General features: G+C 39.4%; 1 protein-coding gene across 7 annotated transcripts in view; it reads right to left on the reverse strand.

Annotated features, from left to right (window-relative positions):
• Positions 1-898: 898 nt before the first annotated feature.
• LOC135195621 (IQ domain-containing protein E-like) overlaps positions 899-27,761 on the reverse strand; it is a 176,384-nt gene continuing 149,521 nt past the window's right edge. For 5 of the 7 annotated variants that reach the window (XM_064221962.1, XM_064221960.1, XM_064221963.1 and 2 more), the window contains 2 exons: positions 15,537-15,647; positions 899-7,259 (listed from right to left, as the gene is read on the reverse strand). In XM_064221962.1, coding sequence (XP_064078032.1) covers positions 7,059-7,259; positions 15,537-15,647 — 312 coding nt within the window. In that variant the 3' untranslated portion in view covers positions 899-7,058. Of the gene's footprint in view, positions 7,260-12,189; positions 12,286-15,536; positions 15,648-27,761 lie in introns of those variants that run through there. The other 2 variants (XM_064221966.1, XM_064221965.1) reach the window with 2 other exon arrangements.

Consider the following 27,761-nt stretch of genomic DNA (forward strand, 5'->3'; position numbering starts at 1 on the left):
TATCACCCAGTTGTACTGTCGACCAGTTGGCTGTCGCCCAATAGCCACTGAACAGTTTAGCTGCTTAAATACCATAGGGGATATGTGCACTGAAGTTACTAAGCAAAAGTAATGAATGTAGTTTTAAATTGCAATATTTTGTTAAGCAGATGCTCTACAATTACAGTTGTTGGTTTTATATATATGTATATTGTAAATGGTTATGTGGCTTTTACTTGGAACATATGGTACAATATTGAAATGGATTATGAATTATATCATCCTTTATGACCTGAGTATGAACATAAATTGCTACTCCCAGTACTCTATCAGTTGTCATGGATTTTAACTAACTAGTAATTTTTTATTTATGTATTCTACTTCCTTATGTGTTTGAGGCATGCCACCTTAATAAATGTTCAGTTCTGTAAGTAGTCATGTTTCCATTATAGTACATAAACATAATAGTCTTTAAAAAAGTTTTTATACAAATCACTTCTAGCTCAAGGTTCCACAGTCTGGAGCACTAATCCTTCCACAGAAAACTGACAACAGTTATGAACCATGGCTTAATACATATTGATAAACTTACTGTAAATCTCTATATAACAATGGACTGGTAGTTGTAAAATAAGTGAATGTACAGTTAAGTCTGATACTAAGGACTGCAGCATGCTATTTAGGTGACAGTATTAATGGATTGCAGGAGAAAAAGTCATAAGACTTTGAAAGTCAGTAGTGTTCACTGAACTTGGTAAAACATTTGGATATCAACTACAGGACATAACTCATAGTAATCTTTGTTCATTAACATTATTATATGTATTTAAATATAAAGTAAGGTATTCCTCTATTTCATTAATGGCAACTTTCATTTTCAATTATATGTTCTTCAATCTGTGTTAATGATTCAGTACTATAAATTTGACATTTTTATTGTATCATGTTATTAAACAAGTAAAGCTTAGCACTTTGGTTATAAAACAATATACCATAAGCAAACTAAAGAACAACAATATTCATGAAAACTATGTCTTGGAGCCTAGAATGGACAACTCTTTCAGTAACATAGCTTCTCAAACCTGTTTACATGTATACAGAATGCATAAAAAATTCCAAGTGATACCACATAATTCCAGCAGTAAATAGGGAAGGCCATCACAGCATGTTTTACAAAGTCAAAACAATAACAAAATTAGGACAGGGTGACTTGAGCAAAATAGTACAGTAACTACTAAAACAAACTTACATTAAGAGCAATCGTACAAATGTAAAAATCCACGTCATGAGCATCTGAACTGTTATGTTATGTTGAGTGATATCTCCAAAAGCAGTTATATTCAGTAATGCTTCATGACAGGAGGAATTCACAACTGATGCAATATCTTAAATCTATATTGAAAGATGCAAATTAGAACCAAAGCTACACAATACAAGATCAAAATATCCTCCACAGAAAACAAATACAACCACAAAACATAAGGCTTTGACAAATATCCTGACAACTCTGATGATATATTCAGTTACAAAATATTGTGTCAGAATAAAAGTAACTTCTCTCTCACAATTATCTCAAAAGGTTTTAGATATTGTGGTAGCATATGAAAATTCTGTACATAAAAATAAAACTGTATTGTGGTAAATTAACTTTTAAGTCATAAAATTTTTTGGACTATATAGAATGCAGTCAGGGCAAATATATGGAACATGCTATTATCTGCTTAAATCACAGGACAAAAAGCACTGATACTGATAATGTGGATGAGTATAAATCATCATGCATGTGAACATGATGGAAAGAAAGGCATTAATAATGCAAAAAACATTTTTAAGTATAAAAAAATAAAACCTCAAAACATTGGCACCAAACCAATATGTCAGTATTTATTTGTAGATTATTTTTATTTCAGGCTGCAAATTACATGACAATTGAGTGTAAATCCTTCATTAAGCATTCAAGTAGTTAATACAAACACTATCAGTATCAGAACATTTTATATTGAAGAGAGAATAGTTATACAAATAACTAAAGCTGCATTTAAACTAAATGAACATTAACACATTTTTTTCTTACTCGTTCATCATATGAACCAGTTGTGTGACCTTACTAATAATATTCTTAGAAAAAAAATCAGAGCACCCTAAGATACTTTAGGGAAAGTAGCTTATCACTGTACAGTACAGTAAATCTACTGTCATGTACTCAATTTGAAAAATTAAGGAACATCATGAAAATAATACACCAAGAAACAGATTCAATGAAACCTATGGTTGAAACGAAAGTTCCAAAGTTAGCTCAAAACATTCAACTAGGGCATGCCACCTTATCCAAATTATATATTCTCTTTAGACATAGTGAAGGCAAACATGTACTGACTCATAAATGATTGAGAGAATCACAGCTAAATTGGATTATTAAATTGATAAAAGCAATAAAAACTCATTTCAAAGTGCCAAACTGCAAACCCAAACTTTTATCATAACTTGATCTTCACTATAAAATATACGAAAGATTACATCAACTTAGCATCTTGACTACACCTGAAACCTACTGCTTCTATTAAAGCACTTGATAATGACATCTATTTGTGCTATAAAACAGTGATATGACACTGACCACAAAAAGCCTAAAACACAATAGAAATGTTAAAACTGGAGCTTTCATAATTATGTTAATAGTAGATGGATGGCAGAAAATGGCACTCGCATTCAAATATTTAAAAGACCTTCAAAACAGATGTAAACATGTAGAACTGCCAAACAGCCAGCAGTTTCCTTCATATTAGATACAAGAGGATAAAATTGATTCTAAGGCAGCAGCATCATATATATAGGACTGAAAATTATACCCATTTCCTGGTTCTATTATTAACACAAGAAGCTACTCTTGCTCTAAATAAGTTGATCACAAATGTGTACGATAGCTAACATTAACATGACCTCTTTTACACCAGCATTTGTTATTATTAAATAGAGAAGCAAACCACTTGAATAACAACCTAAACAACAACTGTACTGCATATTTTATATCTATCAAGAGCTAAAAGAATGAAGAAACTTAGTATTTGTATCAAGCTAAACTTGCATATCTAAGATAGAACAAACATTTTCATTATTTAGTTTACTGTTTTCATGTATTTATCTTCAACACAGTTATACAATAGATGTGAAAAAATCATGTCAAAATTTAGTTACTGGACACACTGCATGATAATAGAAACTACATATGTAGTTGTAGCCTTGTATCAACTACAGATCAAAAAATCTTACTAATACATAATGTCAAGTCTCTTAGTAATATTTCTCTCAGAAAGTATGACTAATGACATATTTTGAAAGAGAAATCTTAAAACATAAATTCAGAATTTAAATAAATTACTTCAGAAAATTGGATTTCCCCTAAAAGAAATACCATGAAAACCTGTGATGATTGTACTTGGTATCACACCACTTATAAGGCAGATCATACAAAACTTTTTCTAAACTGCATTTGTACCTGAAGTCCAACAATTCAATTTACATCAACTACATACTACTATAATTTTGTGCGTACATTATGGTTAAAGATACTTATACAAAATATAAAAACTATCAATATACGTATGCATACTATACTGCTTTACAAATCTAAATTTGCATACTATTACAAATTACACAACTCTACAAACAAAATGTATAACAAAATGCTATCCTACATTTTTTATACATATCCCTTAAATTTGACAGTTTAAAGTAAAACCTTTTAAAATAGATTCTAAATGTTATAAAATCTCATACTGTACACCAGATGTGCAGTTGAACTGGCTCCTACAGCAGTACCATAAAAACTGGTTATTTTCATTATCTATGATCTGACAGTTACAATTTCCGTTTAGTCACAGTTACAGTTTCTAAGTATAGGTGCAGTCTTGGTTCCCTCCTAAACCTCTTTTGCCGTAATTTCTCCATGAATATTAATAATTCCTCAAATATGACCAAAGGTCATAGTTATGAAAGCATTTAAATGACAATCTAAGTATTCAATCTGGATTATCACTACGTATTAAATATGTTTAATTGAAATATTTATTATTTGTGGTGCATAATCAGCTACATTCCTGAATTTTATAAAGGAAAAAATAACTTCTTTAATCTCTATACACACTGAAATAATAATGGTAGTAGTATGTATGGCTTCCTTAACACTACTGTTCATACAGAGCAAGAAAAGGGTAGTGTAAAAGCCCAGGAGACTTGCATTCTACAGCAAAAGGGTTACTGGTTGCCTTATCTGTCATTATTCATTTAATTTTCACTCGGAAAATTAATGACAATATTCTTAAAGTCAACCTGGAGAGAGCCATGAAAGAAGAGAGAGCTTAGTTTCTACACTGCTTTATGAATAATACAAGACAGTATTTAGTTTTTAATTATAACTAATTTTTCTTTATATTAACCTCTAACCTTATTTCATCTTGTTTACAAATTTATTTTGTAACGCAGACGTATCAGTATTCCTGTATTAGTCCATTTAAATTTTAAAATCTAGAAAAAATTAAAGTAATTTACAACATTTACATGAGACCATCACACTTTAACTACTTGTGCTGCAAAACCACTCATTAGCTGCTCTAGATTTGTTTGAGGTATGAAATATTTGGAAGACTATTAGCAATTCATAATTCCATTGTACTAAATTTGATATAGCAAAACCTCACTATTCTGCATACTTCAGTAATTTGCTTTGGGACTTAGCCCAATACTATTATGAGAACAACCTTAGTTATTAATTCCTAGGTAGTTAGTCTGCTTGTTTCTTGTATCTTAAACCACCATTAAACATATTCCCCCCATTGTTTCCCCATCATGTTCTTGGATCATTAGCTACTATCACCTACATACCAGAGAACAGGTAATTTATATATGTGAATCACTTATTTACTGAATAGTTCTATTTCATAAGTTAGTGTCTGAAACATAAGGTTATCATTCATCATATAGAAAATTGGTTTTGCCTTTATCATTTTAGCATGTAAAGTATTTTCAAAGTTACTACTCTCACTTAAGTGATTAGCAATTATGATTTCCTTTCAGAAAACTTTTAGCAGTTAAATGAGGTTTTACATAACCTACTCCAACATTCATAAGCAGTAAAAAAAATAAGGGTACCAAACAAACAAAACAGAAAACATTAAGTGCTAAATGTGATTTATTTTTGTTTTTGTTTTTGTTTTACTTTTTAAGTGCAATCTACTTGGAAAAGTATACATTTAACAAGAGAAATAAAGCCCAATTACTTACATATACTTTCATGATATTTTGGAAGTAGATTAAAAACCTATTTCAAGACTTACATTATAAGACTTTCCTTCCTTCCTCCACCTCAATGAGGTACCAGGCCAAGTCTTTTACTGCGAAAACAAACATAAAATAGTGGGTGTAGGGAAAAAATTAACAAATATATATACTCAAGTACTGATACCTGAATTTTCAATTTTTCCAGTATCAACAGGACTTATTCCAAGGTTTATTCAAACTAGAGGGAGTATCAAAGGTAATTAGCTTTAAAAAAATCATCCTCTACATTTTGTTGAATTGCTAACGATACAGTATCCTAAATGCAGGCTCATATAAAACAGGTACTATTCCTCTGAAATGTCTAATAACTTGACTAATGCTTGTAATCACAGTTATAAGCTCATAGTATAGCTGCAGTGGTAAGGCAATATGATCATTAGCGCAAGCTATTATTCAAATACTTTAAAAGCAAATTGTGCCAAATTACAGTTGCTTAAAAAGAGTACTTACACTGTTTATTTCAAAATTCTACTTGTGAAAACTTATAGAAGTATTACTGTATGCAATACGAATATTTGCATATAAAATACATTTTATTAAAGTAACCAAAAAACAGTATAAAGTTGCAAGACTATATTTGCCAATGTCTAAGGTTATTCTTTCTCAAAAGATTACAACAGAGGCTCATGAAAATTTATCAGTATTACTCCTTCAAAACTAAAATGGTTATTTTACATAACAGTAAACCTGATTTTCTTCCTAAATTATGTTTAAACACAAAATGATTAGGAACACTGACTACTATTTATAAATATATATAGCAAGAAGGGAGATACTTGTAAAACAAATATACTATGCTATTTTTAAGATATCCATAACCTTGGGTACCAATACACGCCTATATTGAGCACAGAATTCCCTGTCATTTTTACAGTATGATTTTTACCACAAAAATATACAAAAGACTCATCCAACCATAATATCATAGCAGATCTTTTTGGAGTCATCTAAAATTCTTGTGGCTTTCTCAACTTCATATCTTAATTACAATTTTATAAAACTACAACTTCCCAACACGGTGGGGTAGCTCATGCTGGAAAAATTAACTCTTAGATGCATTCATAAACATTTCACAGGTGTTCCACAAAACAATTTTAAATTCCAGAACATTCCACTTAATAAAATTAAATTTAAGTTTCAGCAAATCAGAAGACATGCCTTTTACAAAAGTTTTATCCATAAAAGAATTGAAAATTATAATGGTAAAATACCTTCACACAGCAACCTAAATGTGGCTCTTCACATGCACATACAGTAGATGTACATACAGACCTTCAAATGAAAATATTAATAGCAAAATATATTTTGCTGAACTCACTCATTTAGCCTTACTGTTTTTCAAGATTTAATGCTCAAATTTTGAGGAAATGTATGTAATTAAGAAACAATTTATTTTATTTACAACATTTGAAGGGGGAATACTGTGAGCAGCTCATTTAACATTATCTAACTCTTGACTACATGTAAGATATTTAGGAAAACAATGAAAACTTTTCAACTTGCCACTGACCAACTTTTCTGTTTCATCAGTTCTATATAACAATTTTATACTACAATCAATTATTCACACTTGAAATATTCAACAAGGCATACTCAAGCAGTGTGTGTAACTCTGTGAGACTATAAAAGCTTTGTGCATCTTTCAACAGTAAGGTTAATAATGCCTGTACCTAAGGTCTTGAGCAATGAACTTTCCAGTAAGTGATTTCTAACATGCAACACTATATACTGATAATACTGAATTAACTTGTGTTGAATTGATGCACTTTGTTTACCCTTGTGAGGTGTGCATCAAGAGTTGCATGAATAGTAGCCACTGTCTCTTGGTTATGAACATTAAATGTCCCCTGACGCACCATATTTTGTGAACGTTTTGATGCGGCCTTGGCTGACTCTTCACCGTCAGGTGCTTCTCGAGTATTTTCGCCTTCCCGTGGGGTACCCTAAAAGTTATTATCATAAAAGAAATAATGGAAAACTATTTAACCATCTGATTAAAGAAAGGCATTTATTTCATCAAAAACCAACCACTCGCGTATTTGTCCTAAACTTGTGTTGGCTTCATCATAAGACACTATTTCCATGTACAGTACTAAGCACTTTAAAAGAGGATTTTAATATTGTAATTAGATAATCATCATAGTTTCTTGGGATGCAGTAATCTTAATCTTTGCAATTCCCTGTGTCATTACTGTGATAGACTTACTGTTGCTGAAGACATGCCCAGTGAGCTGTCTATGCTACAAAGCATTTGTAAACAATGTTACACCTTTAACCCAAATGCCTAAGCCCAGAGAGCTTATTTGGGTGCATGGGTCTGCCCAGTCTTCACTTAAGATTGTCCTTTCTGGTGCCTTAACAGGGGATCCCTACAGAGGTCATTCTTCAGCCTGATTTCACTTGGGCAAATAGCAATGTGTTCCTTCTCCATCACCTGTCTTCTGGTGATCTAGCTCCTGCTGGAGTATCAGGAGAGGCAGCCTAACCTCAGCAGTGGACACAGGCCCAATTCCTGTGATAAACACAATAGCTCAATGGGGTAGTTCTCACATAGGTTTATCATGTAATAGCACAGGCCATGCAGCCCAGTCCAGGCCCAGCTGTGCCAAGTTTATCTGCCAAATTAGCTAGGTTTTCCCCACTTGGTGCTTCCTACTTTACCTCTGCCTGGACAGTAAGGTACCTGCTTGTTTTTCACGTTGCCCAGCCTGTTGGCTACATACGCGCTCAGCTTCCTCCCACTTTATCCACTCTGCAGAGCACCTGCTCTTTGTTCCCTTTTGCTGCTGCCCACTGCCCATTCTGTCTGTAAGGACTGACACTCGACCTCCCCACTCATCACATGTTTAGCTCATTGCCTGGATCAGACTGCCTACATAGCTACCTTAATGACTGATTTTACCAGCATATAAAACAAAAGGCCTAACTTGGATGTTAACGAGTGAGGATTTGGTTTTGGCTGATTTCACTAACAGTGGACAATGGTCATCAACATTTTCCATAGACCAAAGATCTTATGTTCATTGAAAAATCAAGATGTTGTCATTCAAAGCCAAACTATAGAGCAAATTGTAACCTTGTTGACTTTTCCTCCTGTTATTTCCTGTTAAGAAGGCTCTGTTAACTCCAATAAAAGTTTTGGAGAACCAGTTTTTACATACTGAATCTTAGGTGGTCTTCCATTCATGAATCGTATCACCTTTTCTTAGTTTACTCACACCACTTCTGGTCCTTGACAAATCTGCTTCCTCCTCTGTCATTTCCTCTGATTCATGATCATCTCTGACAAAACCTTGTCAAAAAATTATCTAAAGGTAGGTTTGTCTGTAACTACAATACAGACAGTCCCCAGCTTCTGACAGGTTCAGCTTGACACATTCCGAGGTTACGACACTTTCCAAATATTTTCAGAAATTATTTCCAGGTTTACAACACGTTCGGGATTACGATGCTGACCCAACTGAGGAAATATGGGCCCAAAATGACAGAATAATAAAAATTTTATTTTTTTTAACTCAATAAAAATGCAATTTACATTGTTTTCAATACATACACCCAAAGCATTAAAAGTCAGGTTTTCTTAGGATTTTCAACAATTTTTCAGCTTACGATGCAGCATAGGAAGGGAACCCCATCATTAAATGGGGACTGCCTGTATAACAAATATCACCATACTCACTAAACTGTAGACCTGAACTATCAGAACTATCTGATAGTTCAGGTCTGCTACTATCATTATCATTTTCAAATAAAAGTCTCTGAACTACTTCACCACTGAGAGAAACCCTTTCCTGTACTACTTCACCACTGAGAGAAACCCTTTCCTTCTTAGCATGTTGATGGTTACTGGAGGTCTAACCTTGGTACTGAGATTATCCTGTAAGTTGTAAATCATATGTAGGCATTTGTTGCTACAATATAGACAAAAGCTCCTTACAGTGATGAGGGAAACACATTATCAGTTATGAGCTGCCTAACTACTAGAACCAAAAGAATTATGACAGATCAGTCCCATGTCATGGGTGAGACCTCTTAATGAAGGAGATCAGTCCTACACAATAAGAGGGTTAAAGAATTTTATGAAGCAAATTCATCATACAATACCTAAGCTAAACTCTGTGATATGTCAGAAAAATCTTACACAAAACCAGGTGTCCTACCCTTTGGCAACTGTGCAGACTTTAGTCTTTATGCTTTCTGAGGAAGAAAGCACATCCATATGCCTTAGCACATGTTTAATTCAGACTTATTCTTTATGGATCTTTTGAAATGGTTACAAAAATGGCCCAGTACTAATTCAGGCAAGCAAGCACTTGCTTTCATTAGACTATTTGTTAGTCTTAAAGTTAGGGAAACTGTCAGGATTAGCATCCACTGCACTGGGTGATTAGTCATCCATTACATCCAGTTAACACACCTCTGTGACCTACAGTTGTACATCCCTTATTTTATAACATACTCTGTATGTTATAAAATAAGGACTCCTACAGAAGTAACTCCATCTTTTGGAGAAATGGGTTCTTTGCTAATCTCAACCCCATGATCAATCAATAAGACTCTTTCTTCTAATCAGCTGTTCGGACATTTTTTCTGCAGCAGCTCAAGATTCCCTAGAAATACCAATTTGTGAACATTAACAAGTGATAGGTCTGTAATGAAACATTTTTCATAACACAAGATTACATTCATTATGCAAACCATCACTCATATTGCTTGTTCCCTCTCCCAGCCCTGCTGAGCTTGTACCAACATTCCTAGATGAAAATGAAGTTCCAAAGGTGTGCTTATGTACTGCTCTGCCAACTGTCTAGCAGACAAATTTCTTAAATTGCTATTCAAGAGTGTCTACAATTAATCCAACACAAGTTTAGGGCAATTATATGAGTGATGGGCTTGTATGAAAAAAAATTCTGGGTTATCAATTTTCTTTTTGTAGTAAATTATCAGGTTAAAAATAAATTCAATAGTGACCCTTAAAATAAGGGTTGTTTTCGATTCTAATTTCTCTATATACAACCCTGTCCCACTAAAGCATATTTTACTATAATAATCTCACAACATACTAGTTGACATTGCAACATTTTCAAATGAAAATGTAAACAAAAGGAATCATGCTTATGCATACTACAGAAGACCTTGCTGCAAAAAAAAAATGTAAGAAACGAATATGTAACCCGTTTTCACATTAGCACTATTTATAATCACGGTTTGAAACTCAGGAAAAAGAACAAAGAATAGGGGCAAGGCTTCAACTTACCATGAATATTGCAGAAATAGAAAGTGGCTATGAACATTTCTTATGCAAACAATATTTTATATATAGTTCTCACTAACTGTACAGAAAAGGCTTTGAAGTAGAGCTTGTCTTTCATTAACTTGATTGCAATGATTCATAATTTTCTTGAAAATTTTGTTTCAAACATAATGTATTTGATGGCATATAAGACCCCCTTTTTCCAATAAAATCTGGTAGGCTAACGTTTACCCAGATGCCATAGACAACTACTGTACTTGTACCTAGCCCAAATACATAATACTGTAATATTACTAGCATTTGATCAAACATCCCCACCATTACCATTGTTATTACAATAAAATCCCTCACAACCAACACCTTCTCACCAGAGTTGAAGATACCTACTTTAATCAGTTTTATATCACATAATTACTAACATCAACAGAACATATCTTGTGCTCATCCTTAACAATGAAATTTAGCAGTTTCTCATCACCCACTCTCTCTCTATCGAGATTGTTTTTTATAAGAAAACAATTTTTTTGGCGGAAAAGCCAACTAACATTGTAAGTGCATAGCTTAACTTAAACTGATATACATGTGAACATATGCATGTCCATAACTTTACTTGACTAAATTACTGAGTCTTATTCTCGTATATAAACTTTTGACTAATTTCCTATTTCAACCTATATTGTTGTTTTACTTTGTTTTCATTTTGTTCGCAAATTTAAACACTCATAAATTCATTGTCACCGTCTTGTAAAGTATGAAAGAATTATTATTAAAAAGGTTTTCTTGCTGTGTTAGTTGCATACTTTGTCTATATATTTTGACATCATTAAATGCAAATTTGTATTCTTAGTATTCCATTCTGAAAAAGGAGGGTTCTTATATCCATAGGAGTCTTATATGCCATCAAATATGGTACTTCATATAATTTGTTTATATAACCTAACCTGCTTTTTAGTAACAAGCAGATTTGTTATCACTGACATCCATTAATTCTTTCCTTTATCTTGTAGTCACAAAACTTTATTTGACAGTAATGCTTATCTTTGGTTCTTTACCATAGTAAATACTGCTTTTCCCAGAATTATTATATAAGTATATCCATCCTTTTCTCTTATTTAACAATCTGGCTCCACTGTTTTAAGATAATTCTTTACTTTACATGAAAATGATGAAAAATGTATTTTGTATAGAAAAATGATATTGTTATAATACAATAAAGTTTCATACATACTTACCTGGCAGATATATACTTAGCTAAGACTCCGTCGTCCCCGACAGAAATTCAAATTTCGTGCCACTCTCTACCGGTAGGTCAGGTGATTTACCTGCCTGCCCTGGGCGGCAGGACTAGGAACCATTCCCGTTTTCTATCATATTTTCTCTCTTCCACCTGTCTCCTGCGGGGAGGCTGGGTGGGCCATTAATCGTATATATCTGCCAGGTAAGTATGTATGAAACTTTATTGTATTATAACAATATCATTTTCATACAATGAACTTACCTGTCAGATATATACTTAGCTGATTGGCACCCTTTGGTGGAGGGTAAGAGACAGCTAAAATGGAATAGACAGGTAAACAACATATGTTGTAGGTATAAAAGAAAACCTTGGTTCCTACCTGATAGTCTTCATAAATCATATTCACTCTTGAAGTAGAATTTTTTTTAGCTGTGCATGCACTACAGCTGTCAACAGTGACTTTCATTCATGCAGAACTCTGTGAAGTACAGATTAAAAAATTTAGATTACCAAATCACTAATTCCACCAAGGGCCAATAAAAGCATCTCTGGAGCTAATTCAAGGAATATTAACAAATACAATCGTTTAACTTAATGCAATATACATTTGAAGAAAATAGGTTTGTTTCGCTGTTCTGTGCCAAGTTATTTCAAAGATATAACTATGATTACCTCATAGTTCTGTTCATCCTTCTAACTTAGATTTTATGTCCAAGGAGATACAACACTAAATAGCAATTGAATTACGTGATTTGGATAAATTAAATTGTAAAAAATCATCAATCCACTCAATTTTCAGCATGTGTATTATCATCTTTAGAAGTATTAGTTGGAAATCTGAATCATATGGTTTTTGATATGCTGGAGATAGGTCTCAAGAGTTCTGGTGTAATATCAGGCATGACAAAAAATGCTTTCTCAGAAGAACGAGTAGCTATCTTACTGATGCATGCTCCGTTGTGTTGAGTAAAAGATTTGCTGATTCAAATGCAGAGCAATTAGCTACCACAGATTTTAGATAGTTCATCATTGTCATCCTGTGATAATCCACTGTTCAGTAAGACTACAGAAGCTGAATTAGCTCAGGAGCTTTAAAAATGAAACCAGTTTTCATGAACATGAAAATCAAAGGTTTTAATGGTTGAATTTAATCTACATTTCATTTAACTATCCATAACAAAACATCAATCATATAAAGCTCTTATCTACAGTCCATATTTTCCAAAACATGTGAATTCTGATATCTTGTACAAAGAAAAATTACAGAAGCTAAGAGAGACTGTAAAGAAAAGTTTGTCAAGGCTAGCAACGTAGGGTCTGCCATATTTTCATGTCTGCTGGAGAAACAACTACGCTTGCTGTGATATGAACCACGAACAACATTGCTCTACTGATATCACCTGTTGATGTTTGCCTAGAGTGGTGTGGTCTGCCAGTCAATGGGTTTGTTGCAACAACAGGAAGCCACATCAGACAAGGAAGGACATGTGTTCAACTCAAAGCTTAACCTCATCTGCTTCAGCATCTTTGCTTTCCTAAAAGGTATTGAGTTTTTAAATCTCTCTTGTCTCAGTGCAGGCACACTACTCCTCTAGTGAAGTGCTATCGCCTGCTTTCCAGCTGCCCATTCATTCACTCACTTGACACCTGCAATACCCTACCAGATGACTGGATCACTTCCTCAACACTGGCTATACCTGTAATTGAGTGGAACTAGTATGATGTCCACTAATCTAGTTCTACCTGCTAGAGCTACACCTTCACGATTCTTGCTGCATCATTACTTGTTGCTGTGGTTGCTGCTGCTATTCCTAAATTGATCCCACTGTTTCATCTGTTGCTACTTTAACTGTTACTCTTTCCTGCTGTTCTGATGGTTCACGTTGCCTCTCTTGCCTTTGCTGTGTTTGTGGCCGTCAAGATTACTATTATGCTTCCTCTTCCAGTCTCTGTCCCTACAGATAAACTATTATAACCTCCCTAGCTAAAAGACATTTCTTTACCAGTACCAGCCAACCTGGACTATCTTCATGGGAGACGCTCCTTCTACAGAAGTGATTCAGGCATAAGGATGGTGACTGTCTTCGGGATCCTCACTAAAGTTACTCCAGAAATTTTTTTCCATTTCACTAGCCGACGACAATTTTTGCTTAGAGCCCCTGATTGCTGCCTTATTTACAACAGTCTGATGACTGTGTCTTCCCTTCCACCCATACCAAAACGGAAGACAACTATGAGCACCTTGGCAAAGGTCTCCAGATGCTGCTCCTTTTCCCCATCTCTCTCTGTCCCTCAGTGATGTGACTTCTCATCAATAACTACCATTGCCACTTGTATTTCTTCCTTTTTTGTAAAAAGTCAAAATACAAGTTGTCTTCTACTACCTACAATACCCGATAAGAATTCCTTGGGCCCTTACCTAATCTGTCCTGAGGCATCTCAATGGGACAGTTGCAAAAGTTAAGACTTCCAATTGCATGTACTCCAACCTAAAATGTGAGTGAGACACTGACTATAAAATAACAATGACAATTTTTAAAAATCAATTTGTATTTTTCATAACTAAAAAACCTGAGGTCTAAACATTAGGATAAATCTTCTAGTGCCAGCTGGAAAACCGCTAAAGTTATTAAAAAAAAAAAAATCGTGTACGCAAGAAACTATTGGCATCTGTGTTTGCATCATATAAATCCATCAAACATATACAAAGTGAATAGTTACCAAAAACTGATGGGTCATCGGCACACCTATAAAGTAAGTCACACTTCTGTGTACAAACTATCAGAATTCATGTCACTGGGATCATTTAAACTTGGAATAAGACCTTTAAATGAGTGATGGATTCCACAAGTTAACATTTTTTCTATACAGAATTAGAGCTCCATTCCATTTTCCTTTTAACTGTAATGGGTTTTACAGATTTATGAGTTACATCACTCATTCTTTCAATTTCCTTAAGAAAGCCTAAAGAATTGAGTTTCATACAACACTTGTAATATCTCCTATCATTCAATCTTATTTTGTTCTCTGTTTCTACAATTATAACCCTAACTTTCCTTCATGCAGGTCATATATAACTAGTTACACTCTGTGTAAACTGGCAAGTAAAATACTCTCCACCCTCCCAACCCCTTTCCTTTGCTTACAGGTATAACTATATAATTTTTAGAAATAGAGTATAATTTAAAAGTGATAAGAACAGCAGTAATACCAATGCAGGGAATGTTGTTTTCTTATGCACAAAGAATCCACCAAAATCCTTACAATCCCACTAGACAGATACATGCTGATTTTATGCTAAATACTAATCACTAGAACAAACAGCTACTGAAAGTTACATATAATACACAGCTAACTAAATTTATTTACTCTACTACCAAAGTTTAACTATGCAGGTTTTAAAGCAGATAGATCTGCATCTAGCTTGTTTGCTACCCTGTGGGAAATCATAAAGAGAACATTCATTTCATAAATAAATGTTACTAGTAAAATGGAGATAGAATAGCATCTAACAACTTGAAAGTGCATAAGATACAAAAAGGTATAATTATATAATACTTTTGCCAGATAATCAAAATTATTTGATAGTGCCTGCTACAGCAAACAATAACTACAAGAGTGAGTTATGCAACTGCAAAAATACTATTTACTCTCTTTTAACCATATCCCTGAAAAGACATCCAACTCATAAATCTACTGGAGGTCACGTTATATCAGACTTTACCCTACCTGTCCTTCTCCAACAAGTAGAGGCTCTTGACTTAGTAGTTCATTCACTTCCCTCTGACGGCTCAAATGTGAAGAAAGCAAGGACTGAAGGACTTCCAAGTTTTCAATAATCTGTACGAAAAATATGACTACATAAGATTTTAGGTACATACTGTAACAGATAAGTTAAATACCTTCCACCTAGAACAGCAAGCTGTCACATAAACTGGTATGTTATATGTATTTTGTGTTTTAGTACATCATAGTGCTAATTTCTCTATTTAGTCACAAAATTAAATTATGATATTCAGTCACTAAGCTTCCACGGATAAGAAATGAGATCTAAGCCTCATATGTAAAGTTCATCACCTTGATAGAATAGCTTAAATTAAAAATGACAAATTTTTAATCAATTTGTATTTTTCACAGCTAACAAACCCTCAGTCTTAACAATAGGATAATCTTCTAGCGCCAGCTGGAAACAGGTTAAAAACATTCAAAGATTGTAAAGCAAGGAATCTGTGGCATCTGGCAACTCGTGTGTATACAAGGTGGATGTTGGTCACTGACCAGGCTTGGAACCTCGTGACGCACCAGTCTTTCTTCATCCACCTTGGAGAGTCATCTTTTGCTTTGCTATCCTTCCCCAAGCCAGTTTTTTTTATTGAAGCCTGTGCTGTTTCATATTTATTCAACCCAGAAGTCCCATGGACATCAACGATTTTAGACAGCCTTCCTTGTTTCCCATGTTGATCTTCCTTGGGATAGATACAATTGCAGTAGATACACCTTTTCCTCTGCTTCGTCATTGCTTATGTTAGGAGTATGCTGGTCTGTCTCCCAAGGGGATATTGCCTCTTCAGGGAGAGATGGCCCAGCTACTTTTTGTTCTTTAGTATTTTACTCTTGTTATATTGAAGATAATTTGAAAATATGTATTTACATTAATGTTTTATGTATCTTTCATTTTATCTTACACATTTTCTGGGAACCTAGTAATGTTTTAGTCTTTCAGAATTTGTGTGTTCCAGGATGTTAGAGACTACAGACAATGTTCTCTCTCTCTCTGTAACAGTAATCTGCTGTGATGTCACAAATGGGCTTGTGACATCATGGCTTCTGCCGACTGCATAGTTTGACGCTGCTGCATTCGACTGAGAGGCAATCTCTCTTCCTATTCCTTCGGCAATGGATTTCTTGGAAATTCTTCGCTATCTGTCGTGTGCGCGTGTCCTAGGGAGGCTCTCCGATTGTTGTGGAAGTGGCAGAAGGCCTTTTTCGCTATCTTCACTATCAACGAGACCTTTGACTTGAGCTACCAGTTCGAATGCTGTGACGTCATTTTCATTACTTCTCTGCCTGCGATGTCCACTTCAGCAATGTTTCTCCTCCGCATATTACCGTGACGTAACTTCCATCATCGCCCATGATGCCATCACAGTCGGTTGTCAACCCATCAGAGGTGTTCTTCCAAGAGTTGGTTGATTGGATGGACTCTGCGTTTGGTAGGAGGTGTCCCAGAGTTTCAAGTAACAGATGTCGTAGGACAAGACCTCCATCACCCTTTCCTCCCCCCCCCTTCCGTTGGATAATTCAAGACTTGTGGCATCTTTTGAGAGTGAGAGAAGTGTTTCACCATCTTCCCAGCACCAACGTTACTCTTCCCTTCAAGTACGTGAACAGTGTTCCAGTCCGTGTGGCTTCTTCTGAGAGTGAGAGAAGTAGTGAGGGAGGAGTTTCTACATCTTTCCAGCACGGAAGTGACTCTCTCCCCTTCAGATACGTGTACGTGTTCCAGTCCATGTTGATCTTCACTCTCAGAGTTCTCAGACCGGTTCTTCGTCTCCTTGGCCTGTCCGAGTTCATCGCATGAGGAGACGTCTCCGATTAAGGGGGGGAGAAGGTGAACATGGCCGTGGAGCCTCACTCGCCCATGTACGTGACAGAGATCCTACTCCTACCATTCATCTTCCAGTGTCTGGGTTTGAGACTGCTAGGCAAGAGTGATCTTTTCCCTGACGCTCTCTGTTGGATCATTCCACATATCACATTTATATTCGTGATTCATCACACACTCGCGTATCTGATCGTTCCACACTCATGTACATGATGAAGGTCCTACTCTCGCTGTTCATCTTCCAGAGTTGGGTTGGGAACCTCTAGGCAAGAGTGATCTTCTCCCTGATGTTCTCACTTGGATCGTTCTATATATCACAATCATGATCGAGGTCCTACTTCGTGCTTTTTCCAGAGTAAGGGTCGAGAGACTACTAGCGAATGGTGGTGGTCTCCCTAATGTTCACTCATAGATCGTTCTACATAACATGACCGTGTATGTGTGTCATCACTTGTCCATGTATGTGGTTCATTGCTCGACCATGTACTTGACCCATTGGATGTCCATGTACATGATTCATCACACGTTCAGGTGTTTCATTTATCCCACATCTGTATACCCAACTCCACGTACATGGTTCATGGCCGTGTTCCAGTGTCTTCCTTTTCAAGTTGGATACAGATACATCAGGATCGTAGTTCTTCTGATGGAAGTGACGACAACCTACAAAGAGGTAATTCAGAACATCTGTGCAAATGCCAGTCAATGAAGTCATTCAATCAAGCCATCTGGCCTTCTTTGGGATTCAGGCCTACTTTCTGGTTAGGTACTTGAGTCTAGCCCTCCTCAACTATATCCATTGAAAGTATCTTCCTCCACTGAACCATTCCCTTCTAAATCCTCCCTCGCTATATTCTTTTACTGAGGTATTTGTACAGTTATCATGTTCATTGGCCTATTTACCTGCTGCTCTTCGGTAATAAGATGCTTACTATTGGTGGAAACTAGATTAATTGCTACTGTCACTCCCATTTTGATGGCATTGCTTTCCTTAAAATTCAATGATCCAGTAAATCGATGCCCACGGTTTTCTATTCAACTATTAATTCTGACCTTTTCTAGAAAGGTTTGATCAGCATGACTGAAATTCCTTTATGACTGTATTGATGTGTAAAGTGTTCTTTCACTGATTTCACTGACATTTCAAGCTTGGATGAATATACATGAATGTCTCTGCCAGTGGCAATGGTAGACTGGTGCCACCAAGTTACGTAAGTGAAAAATAAATTACAAATCCAAATTGTGTTCAAAGGCTATGGAAGTAGTGTCCGAATTAGTGGGCTTCGACTTTTACCTGTTCTCCTTTGCCAATTGTTCACGTAAGGTCTCAGAAAAACCTGCCTTTGCTGATAAGACACCTTTTTTCAGTAACTTGCTTCTTCCTTTGCCTTGTAAAGAGAACCAACCCGGATTTGTTGCCCATGAAGTCTCCGGTTCTTGATAAACAAAACCTGAGCCCTCAGTAAAGGCAAACAGCAAGAAGTCCTCTCCATTACCAATGACAGAAGCCAAGGAAGGAGTGGTAAAGAGAGAGAAAAAGTGTGTGTGTGTGTGTGTGTGTGTGTGTGTGTGTGTGTGTGTGTGTGTGTGTGTGTGTGTGTGAGAGAAGAGAGAGAGAGAGAGAGAAGAGAGAGAGAGAGAGAGAGAGAGAGAGAGAGAGAGAATGTTTAGTGTGATGCCCAGTAAGGAATCTCCTTTTTAAAGTGCTGCATAAAGTTTTTCACCTTCATTTAAAAAACCCACAGATTTATATATTTGGAAGCAGGTGTCTAAATCCCTGGAGGGTAGATACAGTTAATGTCCTGTATCACTGGAAGCAGAGGAGGAAATTCACAACACAGAGAATCAGCACCCTCAGACCTTATAGGATAACCTTCAAGCATGAAAATGAAGGATTCTGAGGTTGCTAAAAAATCTGTAGAAATGAGGCTGCTTGAGAAATTTCTCCCAAGGCAGAAGACTTGTGGAACTATCCACCATCATGGAAAGTAGCAACAAAAGGGGAGCTATCAAGAGTTGTCTTCATGTTTCTAGAGGTTCATGGTCTTTCCAGCATCTGTCTGATTATGCCATATGGAGGAAGGCATATAATGCCTATATTAATCCAAGGGTATAACAATACCAAGTTCAGCTGAGTTGAACACTACATGAGATAGGAATTTGTTAAAAGTTCTACCAACAGCAGATCTCAAAGTGCAGTGAGCAGTCAACAGTAGGGACTATTTTTCCCTGCTAAGACTTGGTTATTGCATTGTGCTTTCTCAGTATGAACCTGGCAATTGCCAAAATAATCTGCCTCCATCCACATGATGTCTATTGCCAGCCAACACAAAGATCAGAATGGGTGCTGCCCGGGTTCAAAAAGTATTTCATAATTTTCAAGTTGCTGGTTATTACACTTCCGTTCATTTTTCCCAGAGTGGTTCAAAAGTGTGGAGGTTTACGAAAGCAGACTTCAGCTTTCTCTATACCCAGACTGGCAAGAAGCAGCCACAGCAGAATAAGACAAACAGTTGGAGTCACCCACAAAAGATCTTTTATAGCAAACAAAGCAGCAGCATAAGCAGCGGAAGAAGCAAAGCTGCTCTATAATCTCTCCCTTTCCTTTAATATGATATTGTTAAACTACAATAAAGTTTTGTACATACTTACCTGGCAGATACATACGTCTAATGGCCCGCCCAGCCTCCCCTCAGGAGACAGGTGGAAGAGAAAATCTGACAGGAAAGGGGGATTGGTTCGTACACCCGCCACGGGTGGCGGGTAAGGTAGACCACCTGACCTACCTGTCGCGTGTGCCGCAAGATTTGAAATTCTGTCGGGAACGTCGGAGACTATAGCTAAGTATATATCTGCCAGGTAAGTATGTACAAAACTTTATTGTAGTTTAACAATATCATTTTTGTACATGAACTTTCCTGTCAGATATATACTTAGCTGATTGGCACCCTTGGTGGAGGGTAAGAGACAGCTAAACAAATAAGGAAAGAATGGAAACAACTGGTGTTGTAGGATATAAAAACCTTGGTTCTTACCTGTTCAGGCAGAAGACTTCATTGATACTGTCTCTGAGTCTGCATTGCCTGGAGAGCTACAGCTAGGATGTGACCTGTTGCTGAAAGACTCTCGGATCTACCACTGGGATATCTGATCCCTATGTGTGGTAGAATCCAAGTCGGATCCTGTTAAAGGGAACTCGTCCGCTAGCTTAACAGGTCCTAACCACTACTACCGCAAGGAGCCACACTCATCAGACCACCTAACCAAACTACTAAAGGTTAGTATTACGACATAAAGAGATGCCTCCCTGCATCCTCTTTAAGACAACCATCAACAACAAACACAAGACATAAGGGAAAAAATATATACAACTAAAAAGGATGAGTTCCAGCTCCCTGCCCCAGCACCGAATCCGCCGATACGTACGGGCCCAAGGCGAAACATTTTTCATAAGTGATTCTCACATCACGTAAGTAGTGGTTTGCAAAAACCGAGTGACATCTCCAGAAAGTTGCCTCCATCAGGTTCCGCACGGACATATTCTTGTTGAAAGCAAGAAAAGTCGCTATGGCTCTTACTTCGTGGGCTTTCACCTTAAGAAGCTTAAAATGGTCTTCCTTACAAGAACCGTGTGCTTCTTTAATGAGGTTTCTTAAGAAGAAGGACAGCGCGTTCTTCGATAGGGGTCGAGTAGGGTCCTTTACGGAGCACCAAAGGACCTCTTCATTGGCCTTCAGTTGCTCTTTTCTTTTAAGGTAATATTTTACCATTCTCACTGGACAAAGAGTTCTCTCGGGTTCTTCTCCTACAAGCGAAGATAACCCATGAATCTCGAAGTTCCTGGGCCATGGATTTGATGGGTTTTCGTTCTTTGCTAGAAACCCAGGGAGGAAAGAGCAAACCATAGAATCCTCCTTAAATCCACATTGCCTTCGATCGCTTGAAGCTCACTCACCCTCTTGGCGGAAGCTAGAGCCATCAGGAACAGCGCCTTCTTAGTCAGGTCTTTGAACGAGGCTGAACTAGGGGGTTCAAATCTAGATGATCCAAGGAATTGAAGAACCACGTCTAAATTCCAGTTCGGAGTATTAGGAGACTGCTTCTTCACTGTTTCAAATGACCTAATAAGGTCATGCAGGTCCTTATTCTCCGATAAATTGAGGCCTCTGTGTCTAAAGACAGTCGCCAACATACTGCGATATCCTTTAATAGTTGAAACGACTAGACCGCATTCTTGTCTCAGGAATAGAAAGAAATCCGCAATCTGGGTCACAGAGGTACTGGAAGAGGAAACGTTATTTCTCTTGCACCACCTTCTGAAGACGTCCCACTTCGACTGGTATACACGTAAGGTGGAAGACCTCCTAGCTCTAGCGATTGCCTTAGCAGCTGTTGACGAAAAGCCTTTCGCTCTGACCAATCTCTGGACAGTCTGAAGCCAGTCAGACTGAGAGCGGGGAGGTTTTTGTGGTACCTGTCGAAGTGGGGCTGTCTGAGTAGATCGCTCCTTAGAGGGAGCGATCTTGGAAGGTCCACTAACCATTCCAGCACCTCTGTGAGCCATTCTTGGGCTGGCCAAAAGGGAGCGATCAATGTCATCCTCGTGGAATCTGACTCTGCGAACTTTTTTAAAGTTATCCCCAGAATCTTGAAGGGGGGAAATGCGTAAACGTCGAGTCCTTTCCAATCGAGAAGAAGAGCGTCTATCCCTATTGCCCCTGGATCCGAGATGGGAGAGCAATAAAGATCCAGTCATCTTGTTTTTTTCTTTGAAGTGGTCGAATAGGTCTAAGTGCGGCCTGCCCCACAACTTCCAAAGGCTCTGGCATACACCTTGGTGCAGAGTCCACTCTGTGGGAAGGACCTGATCTTTCCTGCTGAGGAGATCTGCTCTTACATTCCTCTCTCCCTGTACGAATCTGGTGAGAAGCTTGATCCTCCTTTCTTCAGCCCACAGAAGAAGGTCTCTTGCTGTTTCGTACAGGGAGAAGGAATGCATCCCCCCCTGTTTCCTGATGTATGCCAGAGCTGTGGTGTTGTCCGAGTTTATCTGCACCATTGCTTCTCTTACGTTGGACTCAAACGCTTTCAGAGCCAACCACACAGCCATCAGTTCTTTTCTGTTGATGTGCCAGGATACCTGGTCCCCACCCAGTCCCTGACACCTCCATGGTTCCCAGAGTCGCACCCCAACCTGTTTCCGACGCATCGGAGAACAACACCAGGTTGGGGTTCTGGGATTGCAGAGACAGTCCCTGCGTAAACTTGTTGGGATCTGCCCACCATAGTAGTTCCTCCTTGACTTGGTGCGAAATGGACAGGGAGAACGTCAAATCCTGAGAACGACGACTCCAATTCTGATGAAGAAAGAATTGGAGCGGTCTCAGGTGCAACCTTCCTAGGGAAACAAATTGCTCCAGCGAGGAGAGCGTCCCCAGCAGACTCATCCACTCCCTCACTGTGCATACTTCTTTCCCTAAGAAGGTTGTTACTTTTCTCGAGTCCCCGGGCTATCCTTTCCTGAGACGGAAAAGCCCGAAAACTCCGAGAGTTCATCTGGATCCCCAGATAAACACACTCTTGATCGGGTATTAAGCTTGACTTCTGGAGATTGACCAGGAGCCCCAACGAACTCGTCAATTCCAGGGTTTTCTTTAAGTCCTTCAGACAACGATCTTTGGAATTGGCCCTTATAAGCCAATCGTTGAGGTACAGGGATATCCTCACCCCTTCGAGATGAAGCCATTGCGCTACATTTCTCAAGATGCCCGTGAAGACTTGGGGGGCCGTCGAGAGACCAAAGCACAGGGCCCTGAATTGGAAAATTCTTCCCCCCATCATGAATCTGAGATACTTCCTCGAGGAAGGATGGATTGGTACGTGGAAGTAAGTGTCCTGCAAGTCCAAGGACACCATCCAGTCCCCTGGACGAAGTGCTGCTAGCACCGAAGCAGTGGTCTCCATCGTGAACTTCTACTTTTCTACGAAGACGTTCAGGGCGCTTACGTCCAACACAGGTCTCCATCCCCCTGAGGATTTCGGAACTAGGAAAAGGCGGTTGTAAAAGCCTGCTGAATGATGTTCTGTCACTAGTTCGATCGCCTCCTTTTCCAGCATCTGATCTACTGCTAGTTGGAGGGCCTGATTCACGATGGGGTCCCTGTATCTGGCCGTCAACTCCCTTGGGGTAGTCGTCAAGGGAGGCCTCGCAGTGAACGGGATGAGGTACCCCTTCTTCACGATCGAAAGGGTCCAAGAATCTGCGCCTTTCTGGGCCCAGACTTCTGCAAACTGTAAAAGCCTGGCGCCCACCGTTGTCTGAAGGACTTGAGTCTTATTTGGAAGGTTTGATTGTTTTCGCAAAAGTCCTCCCTCTTCTATTAGGTCTGCGACCTCTGAACGAGGTGGATCTTGAGGTAGAAGCCCCTCGAAAGGGTTCCCGAGTGGTAGACTTCACCTTTCTCGTCTTAGTCGGGAAGGAAGGACGAGGCTTCCTTGCAGACTGGGCCAGAAGGTCCTGCGTAGCCTTGGCTGAGAGAGCCTTCGCAATGTCCTGAATGAGATGTTTAGGAAACAGTTGTGCGGAGAGAGGAGAAAACAGCAAAGAAGATCTCTGCGCATGGGAGACGGACTTCGTCAAAAAGGAGCAAAAGACTGATCTTTTCTTCAAGACGCCCGCCCCAAACAGTGAAGCGATTTCGCTGGCTCCGTCCCTTACTGATTTATCCATACAGGATAACACACAATGCAAGTCTTCCGGAGAAAAAGACTCTGGTCCTTGTGTCTTCTTGGCTAAGACTCCGAGTGACCAATCGAGAAAGTTGAATACTTCCAACACTCTGAAAATGCCTTTCAGAATGTGGTCTATCTCATTCATGGCCCACGTTGTTTTGGCCGAGTTCAGCGCTGACCTTCTTGTGGCATCTACCAACGCCGAAAAGTCTGCATTGGCTGAGGACGGGAGACCCAGCCCCAAGGGCTCTCCTGTCTCATACCAAAATCCAGTCCGTCTGGAAAGCTTCGACGGAGGGAAGGCGAACATAGTTTTCCGCTTCCTCTTTGGTGCGCATCCAGGATCCAAAACTCCTGAGCGCTTTCTTCATTGAGAGGGTCGGTTTCATTCTCACACACGAAGACCCTTTCGTTGTCTTAGCCGTGGAGAACAACGAGTGCAGAGAAGGAGGAGCAGCAGGGGTAAGGGAATCCCCGAACTCCTGAAGAAGAAGCTCTGTGAGCTTCTTGTAAGAAGAAACTGCTGCCGATGTACTCGTTTCTTCATCAGAACCTTCCTGGCCTTCTTGAAGAGGAGAGCGAGGAGGATCCTTAGAGGAGTTCCTTGCGGGGGTATAGCGTGAGGTTGGAGACAATCGTCTCGAAGGAGGAGTCGAATCCACAGGAGAGCGGCGCACAGGAGAGCAACGAGTCAAAACCGAAGGGCGCCTTTCCGAAAAGTCTTGTCTAAACTCGCACTCCTTCCTCGAGGAAGACGAAATCTTAACTGCAGAAGGGGAAGGGATCCTGTCCCTTGAAAGACCACGTCTATCAACAGGGCACTTACGAGAGGGAGAGAGCCTACCAGAATCTTGGCGCCTATCGTGAGGAGAGCGACTGCTAGGCGCCGAGCGCCTATCAGGAACAGGGCGCTTGAGAGGATCCTGGCGCCTACCAAGCGGAGAAATGCTGCTAGGCGCCGAGCGCCTGTCAGGAACAGGGCGCTTGAGAGGTTCTTGGTGCCTACGAAATGGAGAGCGGCTGCTAGGCGCTCGGGAGAAGGGCACTTGAGAGGCTCTTGGCGCCTACCAAGCGGAGAACGGCTGTAAGGCTCCGAGTGCCTAACAGAAGCAGGGCGCTTGAGACGTTCTTGATTCCTAGCAAGAGGAGAACGGTCAGGAGTAGGGCGCCTCGAGATCGATGAGCGCCTACTAGGAGAACGAAGCAGTCGAGGCTCATGGCGCCTCTCCACAGGAGAACTGCTACCAAGAGAAGGATGCCTACCACGCGCAGGGCTCCTACTAGAGTCTTGACGTCTTACAGGAGAGGAGCGACTTACAGGAGAAAAGCGCCTACTAGTCACGGGGTCCGAAGTTCGAGGAGAGTAGTAGGAAGGAGAAGAGCGCCTACTCGCAGAGGGACGCTCTCTAGGTTCTCGGAGAAGATGAGGAGAGGAACGACGAGACGGAGACGATGAAATGAGCCTTCTCTGACCTGAGCGCCTCTCTTCTCTTGAACGTACTCTAGAGGAAGGCGGAAGAGACGGAGCGAAGCGTATACCGGAGGCAGGAATCCGATCTGGAGAAAAACCTTCGCCATCCAAAGAGCGCCTGTCCGAAGTTTGGCGCCTCGACGCCTCTGAGAGAGAGCCAGGGGAGAGGTGCCACTCTCGTGAATTCCTACGCTCGGCCGAAGCTTCCCCAAAAGAAGGAGATCGCAGACTACGAGGAGAGCGTTCCTTCGAAGAAAAGCGCCTAGATCTCTTGATAGGGAGAGACACATCCTTCCTTCTACGAGATCTCGAGGCTAAGGAGTCTGCCAGGGCCGAGATCTGAGCCTGGAGGCCCGCCAGCACTCGAGTCGGTGAATCTACAGGATCTTCCTCCGAAGCAAACGCAGAGCGGGGAGCGGGAGAAGAAGGGCGATCGCAGGATCTCCTGGGTCTCTTCACTTCCAAGGAAGCCTCTTCAGTAAAGTCTTCTGGGCTGGATGCCAAAGGACTGAAGGGAACCTTCGAAGACCTCTTCAACGGGCGCGACGCATCCGTAGAGTTCCAACGGTGTTTCGGAGAAGGCGAAGAAGACGAAGAGAAACACTGGCGTAAGATCTCCTTCTTGACACGTTCCGAGGCAGCCTGGGAGCGAACTTCAGGATCTGCCGAGGGGACGCCTGACCGGTGGGGGCTCTCCCTAGCCCTCCTGCGGCTTTCGACTTTCCTCCTCCACTGGAACTGGGAGTCTGGAAGAGGTCTAGGCCTGGAGGCACTAAGGAGCCGGTCAGACGCACCCTCCACATCACTGGGGACACTGCACTTATCACCAACACTATTAATCTTACCTTGTTCTAGCAGGCGAGTCTTGTCTTCCTTAGATTGAAAGGAAGCCATTAAGGCCGCCGCCTCCGAAGACGAATCTTCGGCTTCGACGCGGGGAGCAGGGGCTGAGACCTGGGAGGAAGGTTCTAAAACTACATTAATGTTAGTTTCATATTCAATTTCACTCACTCTCGACCTACTAGAACTCCTAGAGGAAGCCTTACGAACTCTATCTCGTTCTAACTTTCTAATATATGAAGAAAGAGCCTTGTATTCATCCTCATTCAGAACCTCGCATTCTTTACAAGGGTTACTAAAAGTACATTCCCCCTGCATTTCACACAGACCGTGTGAGGGTCAACCAAAGCCTTCGGCAACCTCACCTTACATCCCTCAATCAAACATACTCTAAACAAAACCGGAGTTTTGGTTACAGAGTCTAAGTCAGACATTCTACAAGAAAAATCCAGCGCAAAGTCAAAATCGGTCCACAAACAGCGTATGCCAAGCCAAACAGAGCGAATACGTCACCAAAAAGGTCCAAATTAATCTCCAGGCAAGCGAGAATCGAAAAGTCTATCGAAAGGAAACGACAACAGTTGTTATCGTTCCGGCCGACAGAGAAAATCTGACAGGAAAGGGGGATTGGTTCGTACACCCGCTACCCAGCGGCAGGTAAGGCAGACCACCTGACCTACCTGTCGTGTGTCCGCGAGATTTGAAATTCTGTCGGGAACGTCGGAGACTATAGCTAAGTATATATCTGACAGGAAAGTTCATGTACAAAAAGTATATTTTTTACACTTGTCCACTTTCCTTTCTCAAACCTTCCAATATCTTATCCTTCCAATCTTTACTCAAATTTCAAGCTCTACCAGTTGAACAAAGACATGCATCAATGGCCAGCCACTTTGGAGGTCAGCATTTCTCTCTTACAATCTCTCTACGACTGAATCTTCAAGGGATCTCCACTAATACACCAAAGAAAATGGGAGCAGTGCAAATTCTTTGAGCCAACCACAAAGATAAAAGGATGTTCACATCCTTAAAAGCAAGGCCTATTTGGACTTAAATTCTTTCTTGATATCTCAGGAATTTTACAATATGCTACTTGCAGTGTTTTACTTGTCTTAAACAAACTCTCAACAACTGGTTTACTCTTTCAGTATTATTCAAAACATTTTGAAAACATTCTTTAAATTTAGTTTTTAATGTCACTGTTCTTGAAGCTACTGATTTTTCTCCACTTTACCCATGACTTCATCTGGACTTTCTCTTATGCTTGCTTTTGCTGATGATTCAACCTTCCATGCCTCTTCCATCT

This window comes from Macrobrachium nipponense, chromosome 16 (genome assembly GCF_015104395.2).
Source record: "Macrobrachium nipponense isolate FS-2020 chromosome 16, ASM1510439v2, whole genome shotgun sequence".
NCBI classification, from domain to species: Eukaryota; Metazoa; Arthropoda; class Malacostraca; order Decapoda; family Palaemonidae; genus Macrobrachium; species Macrobrachium nipponense.